General features: G+C 32.4%; 1 protein-coding gene across 6 annotated transcripts in view; it reads left to right on the plus strand.

Moving 5' to 3' along the window:
* Positions 1–12,431, plus strand: part of LOC130440798 (spectrin beta chain) — a 78,358-nt gene that overhangs the window by 63,587 nt on the left and 2,340 nt on the right. For 2 of the 6 annotated variants that reach the window (XM_056774133.1, XM_056774134.1), the window contains exons 9-11: positions 2,591–2,683; positions 8,497–8,637; positions 11,257–11,527. In XM_056774133.1, coding sequence (XP_056630111.1) covers positions 2,591–2,683; positions 8,497–8,637; positions 11,257–11,527 — 505 coding nt within the window. The remainder of the gene's footprint in view (positions 1–2,590; positions 2,684–8,496; positions 8,638–11,256; positions 11,528–12,431) is intronic. The other 4 variants (XM_056774137.1, XM_056774138.1, XM_056774135.1 and 1 more) reach the window with 3 other exon arrangements.

Below are 12,431 nucleotides of genomic sequence, written 5' to 3' on the forward strand. Positions count from 1 at the left end.
TGCATATATTTCTGATTTTTTTGTTGTTTTGTTCTGGGTCAGTTCTGTCTGCTGTTTTGGAGCTCTCCGAGAATCATTTGTTAGAATTTTTAATATATTATTCTCATTCCATTTACTATTACAGCTCAGTTTTGAGGTATATTTATTTTCAAAGCTTAAATTTTTCGGTATTTCATACTGAGTCGTGATCCTAATGTAATCAATTTTTGAGGGAGGTTTCGGTTTATCTCTGGTGACTCCTACTCTCAACTTCAAACCTACCTATCAAATTATTCACGAAGACACCAAATATTGTGTTTTATCTAATTTCTTAACTATTACAAATACTTGGAAAAAGAACTAACTTCTAATGAAGTTAATTGACATATCAAAATAGAATTTCAAAAATCCAGGAACATAGATGATTTTCGTTAAAATTTTCAGTTTATCTTTCTTCAACTTTTAAAGAGAGTGATAATGTTAGACAAACTGTATATTAAAAAATAATTGTATAATAAGTTATAAAAATACAAAAGGTGAATTTGAACAATTATAAAAATTCCTGTAATTTTTTAATTGCTTGAGTTATACTTTCTGATGTTTGTTTGATGCGGTAAGTAAATATTTGATTTTGCAATTGCATGCACATTGCTTATACTATTTGGTTCGATTTGGTCCTCTTTAATCATACAATGATCCATCATTACATATTTTTATAGGGTTTTCAATGTTAATTATCACTACATATTATGAAACAAAGTCTATCTAAACTCCTGGACAAAATAAAACCTAACCACTCATATTTTTCTTGATAATCCTCAATTATTGATAACTTACTGTACAACAGGTAGGCCACAGACCTTGTCTGACAGTTACAGTTGTTATTTAAGTTAACTATAGTATCATATAATCTTGTTTTGACAGTAATTCGCATTTAACCCCGTTTTAGATTAAAACTGTGTTAGCATTTTCTTAAAAATGCTGATTAAAATAAAATAAGCTGTTGATTGTAATTGTTTTTATTGTATACATGTTTGAAAGTTTCTTTGGGAGTATATCAAGTAAAAAAATAAACCGCTAAAGAATTTTGTCGATGGAGTAGGCAGTGCGAGCATCGACTCTTCTGAATGAAGGATATTCAATGCGATATGTTGCTGGTTTGTTAGGGAGACATAATTCCAGCATCAGTCGCATAGTGAGGTGACATAACATCATTGATAATCGTTTTTTTTTAACTCTCAGAAACAGGAGAGTCATCAGAAATCTGTTAAAAAATGATGTTCGAAATATCGAAGACGTTTACACGAAGCTGGGTTAAGCAACAGAAGACCAGCCAAAAAACCCTTGCTTACCAGAGAACACAAAGTTTAGAGATTAAATTTTGCAAGACTACATCAGATTGGAAACGGGTTCTGCTTTCAGATGAAACTAGAGTTGGCGCTCCAGATGGGCGTGAGTGTGTCTGGCGTAGGCAAGGATAAATGTTTGCTGTAATATTTCTCCTAAAGTGCCTTTTAGTGGTGGCTCTAAAATGTCTTAGGGGGGAATTCGCTTCGATGCTTTTACGGAATTGGTCCCTATACGACTGCCCTATACGACTTAGACAACATTATTATTGAACAAGCTCCGTTTGTTGGGCCTAATTTTTTAATCATGCAAGGACAACACTCGTGCACACGTGGATATTTACATGATGTCAATATTTTTTTATTAGAGTGCCCATCGGATATGAATCCTATAGAACATCTATGGGACTATCTAAAAAATAGGATTCGAAGTCACAGTTTCTAATCTCTACCAACTTATAGAGGTCGTTATTGAAGATTGGGCAATATACCGCAAGCTTTTGTTGAACATTTGATATCAATCATGCCGATGTATGATTGCAGTGATTAGAAGATGATGGACAAGTGGTATTAGGGTTGACCCATATGCATTTATTCCGTTTTACTGATGTTTTTTTCAATTTGGAAGTATGATAGCTAATTTATGAATTTTTAGTAAAAACAAACTTTTGTGGAAAAAAAAGGGATATTGAGGTTATGTTAAAATCATATTCGACTAATTTGTAGGCTTTCATTATTATTTTAATATAACTTAGTTAAAGTTTTGTGTTTATATTGTAAATATTTAGATTAATTAAAGCGGTGCGTTAATTTTGTCCAATAGTTTATACAAGGGATACTCATAACGCGGCATTATTACTTACCCTGCTTATTTGTAAAGCTTTCATCTGCATCTTTTATTGATCATAAGATGTTTTTGATGATAATGCCATATGGTGTTTTAATCTAATACGGAAATTATCTTGTTTCTACCATTATTGTGCATTTATGGGTTTAAAACATTTTGGGAACTCCCGATATTCGTTTTTAAGTTATAACATATATTTTACAGTTATTAACTTGTATAATTGCTGTTTATTTATTCTCTAATATAAATAGTAAAATTCGATTAATTATTTTAAAAACGCCAAACAAATAGTCTAACTTTTCGATAAGAATATTTCCTTTAGCAATTTATTATTTATAATAATTTGTTGTCCTAATTTTACTTTTTGTAAATACATATTTTGTGCATGTTTTTTTTAATGCATGAGCATGTTCTGTAGTGCATGAAGAACGGCAAACCAGACCTCAGACTTTACCTTCCACGAGTGCACAATCAACACCAACATCAAGTACTCCTCCTCGCGCACAGACCCGTAAGTATTTTTACAAAATTAGAAGAAGAAAAAGAAAACGATTCTTCCTTTTTATATTATCGTTTACACATCCTAGCTTTTGTTAAATGTTTTAAAAATAAAAAATATTTGTGTAGTAGAAATTTATTTCTAAATTATTCGAACTATGAATTAATCGAAGATGGAATTGATTGAATATTATTGATTACCCAGTACTTTACATTGGTTCCCTTTTTATAGCGAATAATATCAATTATGCGTTCAATGAAATATCATAACCTGTATTTTGTTATTACCATCAACCAACATTATTTACAATAGTTGTAGGGGTAATGTACCATATCCAAGGTAGAATCTCTGATCCTATCCACACCATGAACTACGTTTAAACTTCTTAGAGATTCCGTTGAAGAACTGCTTTTATTGTGTATTTTCTAAGCAACTACCGCCATCTTTAAGTCAGGCCAGGTACTTCTGGAACCAACCTTTTAAGAATGATGATTCGGTTTATTACATTCGCAATTAATTTGGAGTACTTATTATTTTGAAAATGTTATTTATTCTAAATGTACAAGTCGAAACTAACTAAAATTCTGCAAACTATTAGGGTTTCTTGAATAAGAACCGACGAGAAACAACTCTTCCACTTCTTGGGTATGATATGGATGGATCGTCAATGGTATCCAAAATAAGTTCTTCGTCTAGCGGATTCATTTGAACAGGATGTTCTCGATTTACAATATAACTTTCCTGCTTCTTGAACCCGTCTTTCAACATTATAAAATGCTTCTTGGTGAAATCAACGCCACTAATTTCATCACCTGCTCTTGATTATTGTCAAATAAAACGACTTTTTTTGTATCACTAAAAATTTGATCGCTCGAATCACATCAAGAAAGTGATACGAGATAACTTTTTGAGTATTTGGATAATAATGTGCCAGTAGAATTGTTTACTCTAGAATCAAAATGTTAGGGATATTGCTTTTTTACGTCTTGGGTATTTACTGGAACGGGAGGTTTTCCTACTATTGCTTGATACGTCTTACTTTTCTTGGATCTGTAATAATTATTTATCCTCCAATTGTTTGGTTTAAAGAAGATAGATAATATTCCACAAACAGTTGTTGGATATACAGTTCAAATAATTATTTTCAAATTATCCTGGGAGATGTGTTCTAATCCAAATCCAAATCTAAATATTCCTATAGGACAATTCGCTTATGAGCGTGCAGAAGAAGACATCTCAAAAATAATTTTCGAGAGTTTCGATAAGTTTCGAGAAAATAACAATTAAAATTCTTTCAATGTTTTGATGGTAGTATTTATCCGAGCATAAATATTCTTTATAACTTTCTATCTAAAATTTTTTAAGTTTTTCTATCTTTCCATCTGTCAAGCTAATCCAATATGATCGAAGGACATATTAACACAGTCAGAACAATCTAGAACACTGTAGAATATTCGATAGCTGCGTATCTTTATAGATAAAGGCCAAGTTAAAAGGAAAATAATAGTGTATCTAGCCTCGTTAAATATGCAGTGCTCTTTCTGGAATCACCATAATGTTTCAAATTCAAAAAACTAATAAAGTCTACAAAATGCCAAAATTTTTATTTTTGAAACTTATTACCCCTTAGATCTCTTTTTCTTCAAAAATAATACCTGTTATGTCAATGACAATTATTATTTAAACTAGTTTTACTAAAATTTGATAACAACGTTCATTTATTTTTGTTTAAACAGAACGGGAAATGAGTAATATGATTTCTTCATAGATAAATAATCTAATACTAAAACATTTCATGGTCAATAATTGAGTATAATCTTTATTGATAAAATTGAGTCATACATCCAATTTAGTTATTTGTTTTTACATAATATTTCTTAACAAAAACTGAGTGTCTACATTGCAATTGAAAATTTATTTATTCTTTTCTAATTTCATTTTTGTTTTTCACAAAAAATAAAATTAAGAGGCTACATTGAAAGGAATTCATATTTTTGATTCGAAGTATGGAAGTGCAACTAGCAGATATAGCCCCAGGATACACTAGGGCCACTTTTCATATTTTGAGAGCATATGATATATGATTCCAAGATAGGTTCAAGTAAACAATAAAGTATTAAACGTTGCAACGCACACTCCTTCATAAGCAACTTTGTTTCTCTGATACAGCAAATTTTAAATAAGAGAGAAATCGTTGTTAGAATGAGACATATGATAGAAGATCCGAGATACACCTATCAAGCGATTGAGACAGCTCTTGGTGTAGGATCCACATCAGTAAATTTAATTTTACATGATTATCCTCATGTGAAAAAATTATTACTCGTTGGTGTCACATATGCTCACGTTTTCCTAGACAGAGCGAGAAATAATCCAACGAGAAGCGTTAAACATGTTAAGTAATGTTAGTAGATATTTTTTCTAAAAAAGTTATGTACGTACTTTTCTTTCGTAGTACAGGATTAGTATAGAAAGAGTCAATGACTAATTTGAGGTGATCATTTCCATAATTAAAAAGCAGTTCTCTATGGCCCGGGTAGACTACCCTAACATTTTAAAGAGGGTAAGAATTTAAGACGCCTACGATTATCAAAACGGCTTTAGACCAGGAAGATCAAATATCGACGCAATCCACATTCTAGATCAATTAATAGAAAAGTTTTTATTGACTTCAAAAGTGCTTTCGATTCAATAAAAAGAGATAAAATAACAGAAGAACTAGAAAGACAAGGAATTAAAAAAAGTTAATAGAAATAATACTAAATAAAAGTGACATTAAAGTGAGATTCCAAGGGCACAACATCAGAAAAGACACACACTAATAAAGACGTCAAAAAGGAAGACCCAAGTCACCACCGCGGAAGGCATGATGAGAAACGCAGGAATACAGAATAAGAACATTACAACAGGCGTAATACAGATAGTAGCATACACAGATGATGTGACTATAATAGCAAATGGACAGAGGGAATTAATAAAGGCTTTCAACAAATTAAAAGAAGAAGCTAACAATTGCAGAAAAATCAAAATATATGAAAATAGGGAGAAAACCAGAAGAAAGAGCAAACGAACTGAAAACTAACAAATACAATTATGAAACAGTATCGACCTTTAACTATCTAGGAATAACGTTGGGTCAAACAACCAGAGACAGGATAAAGGAAAGGATACAAAAAGGCTATGGAAGAAACAGAAACCTATTTAAAAACATAATCAAACAAAATAAAAATGTACTGAACCCTAATAAGACCAGTAATCAAGTACACGATGGAAATAATAATAATCAATAAAAGGGAAGAAGAAGAACTTGAAAGAACCGAAAGAAAGATTAAAGATAATGGGAACTATAACAGGTCCAAACACAACGCAGGAGGAAGAAAGGAGAGAAGAAATAAAGAAAGAGCTGAAGAAGGAAAATATAGTGAGATACATAAAAGCACAAAGACTCAACTGGGCTGAACATATAATGAGAAGAAAACCAACTGAAATGGTCAAAAAAATAACGCAACGGACCCCATTGTGACCAAGGAGGAGAAGCAGGCCGAGAAAGACTTGAAGAAACGAAATAGAGGAGGACATAAGAGCACTTAATATAGAGAACTGGAGGCAAAATACCGGAACCGAAAGGAATGGAAAATAATAACAAAAGCAGCCCAAATAAACAATAAACTATAAAGAAAACAAAAATAATCCAAAGGATTGAAAGACTTGATGATGGTGATGATGATGATGATGAAGAATTAAAACTCGTTTTAATTAAAGTATCAACCCAAATTCTTCAGTAATTTTTTTTTGACAATATCATGAATCGTGGAATTTTTGCTAGAATACTTAAATCTCTCAAAATTGTTAACAGAACCTCATAAATATTTAAAAAACAATAATTTCTGTCATTTCATCAGTCTTGAAATTTTATAAGAATAAATAAAATATATGAACAATAATATACAGAGACAGAACGAAATTCCATCACTCTGCAGGAACGAAAAAAATATCCCGTAAAATAGAAATATGGAAATCTGCGGGTTAGAGAGAGAGTTCTAATGGAGAGTAAAATAGAAGTTGTACAGGAAGAACATAGAAGTTTTATAGAAGAATATATACAATTTAAGATAAATCATTAAAAAAATACAAAAGTTATTTAAATGAAATTATTTAGTTGTTTAATAGTCTTTATTCTCGAGAAGAAATTTCGAAAGTATTTCATTAAAATATTAAAAAAAATTAGTCTTAATTCCTTAAATATTGGGGTGGTCTACCCGGACGACAGAGGGTTGCCAAAAGTCTCTTTTAATTTTCAGTAGGTATTTATTGTGGAAAGCTTCATGACTTTTGAAATGATCAACTCAAATTGGTCACTTGTTCTTTGTCGATAGTGAAAACAACAAGCTTGAAGTTCAACGTACAGTAACAGCAAACTGGCACATCATAAAATTTGTACTTTAATTCATAAAAACACTACGCAATAGACAGTTGAATGTTTACGTGATGTAACATTCCTTAAAAATCCACACTATTCAACTGATTTGATTATGTTTGATTTCTGGTTATTCATGAACATAAAGAAACATTTAAATGGTTGGAAAATGAGATATGAAGATGTTAATACTTTGAACATAAAATCATATTTCCCGACCTCATATACCTAGTGAGTGCGTTTCTAAAAGTTTCTATGCACGCGCCAGTGACAAACTTTACACAAAGTTTCAACTTGCTGCATCGATCCGTTTCATTATAGTAGAACTCGAACGATCATTCAGTCGTTTCGAAAAATGTCTAAAATTGAGTTTTGCGCTGTTGGAAATTTTTTAACTAAACAAGAATTAACACCAACACAATTATTTTGACAAATTGTTTAACTGGGGACGAGAATCATCAGAAGATTATCCACGTGGTAAAAGTCCTGCGACGATGACTACTCCGGAAAACATTAAAGTAGTGGAAGAGCGCAGTGCAAAAGCATCGTCGAGTAGAATATTCTGAGCGAGAACCAAGACAGGGTAATCTGATCAATTGCAACTGATTATGAAACTATGAACTTTTACGATGATCCGACATCCAGAGGAGATTCCATGAAGTTGCATCGGAAATGAGAGCCCGTGCCAAAAAAGCAAAGAAGTTACGAAAAGCACCTAAAAAGTGATGACTACAATAATTTGAGACTGAATTTTAGGATTCAAATTCAAAACTAGACATATTACAATGACTGACTAGGGTCTAGGGACTAGTTGCGTATCAAAAAAAGGGAAAATATATTGACCGCATTACATATTTCGACAAAAAAATTCTACCTTAGTAGATGAGATGGTCGAATGCACTCAATGTCTTTTGTGTGCAAGACATAAAGCTGGATTTATAAACTCTCACGTTTCCGCTGACGCTCTAGTTGGCGTTTCGTTCGTTCTACGCTGGCTAGACGTTGGAGCGCGAACGCGGGCGTTTGTGTTCATAAATGATATTTCTTAATCTGCTTAATTTATGTTAAACGCGAACGAGGGCTTCAACGCGAGCGTACAAGTTTCTAAATTAACCCTAATATATTTAACTATGAATGTAGGTTGAAAATTATTTGAGAGTGCATTTTACCCCATAATGGGGCCAACAAAATAGTAACAATTCGATATGAATGCAAAAAAATTGGAGTAGTAACCCCCTCTTTACAATTCAATTTCTTTTGAATCATATCTGTGTATGACTTAATTTTTAACTTCTTATAGAAACACTGAAAGTAAAATTCTACACAAATATTTTTTATTAAGCTTTTGTACTGAGTAGTACCGCTTTGTGTATGTGTGTTGTGTTGCTTTATTTGTTTATTTTACAAGTGTCGAGAGCCGAAGAGAAAACCAGAAGAAAAGATCGCTCTCGCAGCAAATCTCCATTCAGGAGTTTCCGTTGGAAAAAGAGCTCTAAAGCATCTGGAACTCACAGCGACGACGAAGGTGTTACGTCGTCAAAATTGCAAGGTAACTTTTTCTAAAATATTCATCGAAAATGAGTATTTAATTTTGAAAATATTAACAAAAGTAGTTTTTGTTTTCTAATTACATGAGAAATTCTATAGTCTAATAAAGTAAAAATTAACACATTGTGTGAGTTTAAGGTTAAATTCAAATACAGTAGTACTAAATTTGTGAAACTGGTCGTGATTTTGCAATCTTGGTCTTGCTTTGTTTTTAAAGACTTTAGTTCCGCAAAACCAACACAACAACAATTTTTATTTGTTAAAATATCTCTCTCAATTCTAGAGTCGAAATGTAGGGAAAAAATTTCCTTTAACCGTTTGTCAAAAATTTGGGGTTATTAAAACTGAGTATTTAGTTGTGAATTATGGAATATATTGATTGAAATATCGAGATAAACTCTATTATTGTAACTGTGTCTCATTCGATCGTGTAACAATAAAAAGAAATCTTAAACAATACGATATATGAAATCCAGCTGGGGTCCTTCCGTGAATCCATTATCAGGTTGTTTCGTCCGATTCACGGCCACTTACAGATTCGATTGTCTTCATTTGATATGTCTTTCAATTCCTGATACATTTCTACAGATCCGTTCATATTGGAATAAAACTTTTATGTGCTTTTGTATCATTCCAGATTCAAGCTTTCTTATCCTTATCATCGTAATTTCTCTTCACTTCTCACTATTGTATAAAGTCCACTTGCTTTAAAAACAGTTATCTGAAAATTTAATATTTCAAAATCACATAATTGTTCGATTGAGGCTATTTATTCACTTTGGTTTGCCGTGGTGTAAGTTCTTCTGATGTTATCTGGCTTAACTAGGCCCATAACCTGTTCGGGTTATTATTTTTATTTTGTATCTTTATTTTAAGTTTGGAGTACTTCAATTTTTCATGGTCTTTCTTTAAATATGTCTTTCAATTTCTGGTATATTTCTACAGATGCTTCACCGTTCACTTTACCACTAACCACAAAAACTTCTTATTAACTGTTGAAATAAAAATTTTCTGTGCATTTACGTCCTTCTGGATCCAAGCTTAGTTATCATCATCTAGAGTCAAGTCTCGTGATTTTTCTTCCCCATACACTAGTGTATAGAATCCACTTGCTTTGAAAACACTTATTTGAAAATTCCACATTTCAAAACTTCATATACTTTTTCGAGTTGGGGCTATTTCTTCACTTTCGATGGCCATGGTGCAAGTTTTTATCATTTTTTTCCGATTTTTAGTTGTATATTTCTAGAATTTTCCAGCTTTTTCCTTATTACATATGTTATGACATTCTTCTGATGTTATCTGGCTTAGTGCGTTCCATGAGTTACAATATAGAAAGACAGGTCATAGATAAAAAATTTTTTAATTTATTCTCCCTTTCTAATCACAGACTTTCCATAAAGTTTATGATCTATGCCCCACTATGAAAAAATATTAAATATTTTACCACTTAACTCGGCATTCACCTTTGCGAATAAAAAATAGTCGGACGGAACAAGATCAGGTCTATATGGTAGGTGTACAGTAACCTTTGAAAGCGATGCAATGTGGACTGGAGCGTTGTCATGAGATAAGCGCACACCTCAACTAATTTTGATTTCTTAAAGTCAATCAAAAGGATACGACAGCAGTCCCAAATTATTGTAACCATCACTTTTTTATATCTAGTATTTCGGATCATAGTAAAAGACCACAGTTTCATCAACCGTTACAATTAATTGGATTATACTTTCTTGGTCCTCGCGGCAAAGCTCTATTTAATCACGCACATTCTACTCGACGCTGGTTTTAAATGCTCATGTAGGATCCTTAAAACAATTGTTTTGAAAACGACGGTCTGTCCTTTTTGTTTTTAGGCACTTCAATATCTTCCACTAATTTAATTTTTTCTGAAGTAGTCACCCTCGCATGTGAAATGATTCACGCGTCAAGCGAAGCAACTTAGACCATTTTTAGTTAGTTACCGTAAACAGCCTCCATTCTGTTTTTGAAATTGTCTTTGTGTTAATCCTTCTTTAGTCAAAAATGTTATAATAGCTCGAAACCCAATTTGAGATATTTTTCAAAACTACTTGACTTTCAGTGAATTTTTATTTACAAATTTCTATTTGTCCTTTTATTTCAACGACTTCGGCAATCTCTCTTGTTTTTTACAAGTGAACTACTAAGGTTACTATAAACTATAAGCGATATTTTAATAAAGAAACTAAAAAAACTTTTCTTAACAGTTTCAAATATCTCTTTTACCAAACTGCTACTGTATTTTAATTTACAGATAAATCATTACAACACCATTAAAATAATGTTGCATAAATTATCAAAAATATATAAAAAAAGCAATAGAAACCAAAACTAGAACGGAGTGGAAGTCAGTTGAACATGTAAGACATATAATCTTACAGTTTTCAACTCGTATACTCATTTTACCAGTATTCAAAATAGTAAAAGGAGCGAAGTAAGAAGTACTGGGACCTAACAAATTGTTCGTTCTCTTACCGATGTCAATTTAATATTTATGCACCTTCTTATTCAACCAACACATATTAAATCGTAGAGTAGATTAAAATTTCAAATTATTTATCCCCGCATATTTTCAATTCTAATGGATTTCTTATCCCAGAACCAGGCAGCATAGGAGACGACGAAACCTTCGAAGGTACGTTGGTACGTAAGCACGAATGGGAGAATACAACGACTAAAGCAAGTAACCGTTCATGGGATAAAGTATATTGCGTCTTAAAAGGAGCCCAATTGACATTCTACAAGGATGCCAAAACTGCAAAATCAACACCTGAACAGAGGTTCAAAGGCGAACCAGCGCTGTTATTGAGAAAAGCCGTTGCTAACGTGGCGCAGGATTATAAGAAGAAGAAACACGTGTTTAGGCTGAAGTAAGTAATGATACTCTCTCATGTTATTTTCAGTAGGCTGAAAACTAGACCAGTCGAAAATCCCCCCAGTAATATTTATCTTGTTAAATACCATAGAATTCCTAGAATAGAACCATTTTCACTCGATTCTTGTCAACTGTAAATCTGGTATTATATTGAATTATAGAACTTTCCCAGAAAAGCAATAGTGTCAACCTCCACTCGAAAAGAGCTCTTACAGACCAATAAACCTCCTTCCCATAATATCCTACGAACAGTTATTATTAAGCTCAAAAAGAAACACTCAACAACTCAGCAGTATTACAGAATTGTGAACAAAATCAAGCAGAGTCTAGAAGGGAAGGAAATGTGCACTGCAGTTTTCTTGGATATAAAACAAGCCTTCGATACACTATCAAGTATATCTAGAAGATAGAATTAAATTCGAGGAAGAACTTTCAAGAAATAAATTCATGTGTACCCCAAGGCAGTGTTCTTGTATCTACTATTCACAGTCGATATACCATCCATTACTAGGGCACTTGTAATCACGTTTGCAGGTGATAGAACAGTGATTCAATTAAATGAAAATCCAAGTCAAGCACGACAAAATCTTCAAAAGCATTCAATACTTCTAGAATCCTGACACAAGTAAATCAAACCAAACAAAAGCAAGCCTTCAAACGCAAAACTCTACGAATGCTGCTTAACTCTCTATGGTATTTAATCATCTATAATGATTTAAATATACCATTCATCAACGATGACATCAAAACGAACTGAACCGTTGTGCTAACCAATTTATGAACATTCTCTTCAACCCCCCACTGCAAGGAAGAAGATTAAAAAGACAATGGTCCGAAGATATATTAGATTAACTCGCAAAGAACCGTTGAGGAACTCTACCTGGCACAAGACACTCAGC

This window comes from Diorhabda sublineata, chromosome 2 (assembly GCF_026230105.1).
Source record: "Diorhabda sublineata isolate icDioSubl1.1 chromosome 2, icDioSubl1.1, whole genome shotgun sequence".
NCBI lineage: Eukaryota > Metazoa > Arthropoda > Insecta > Coleoptera > Chrysomelidae > Diorhabda > Diorhabda sublineata.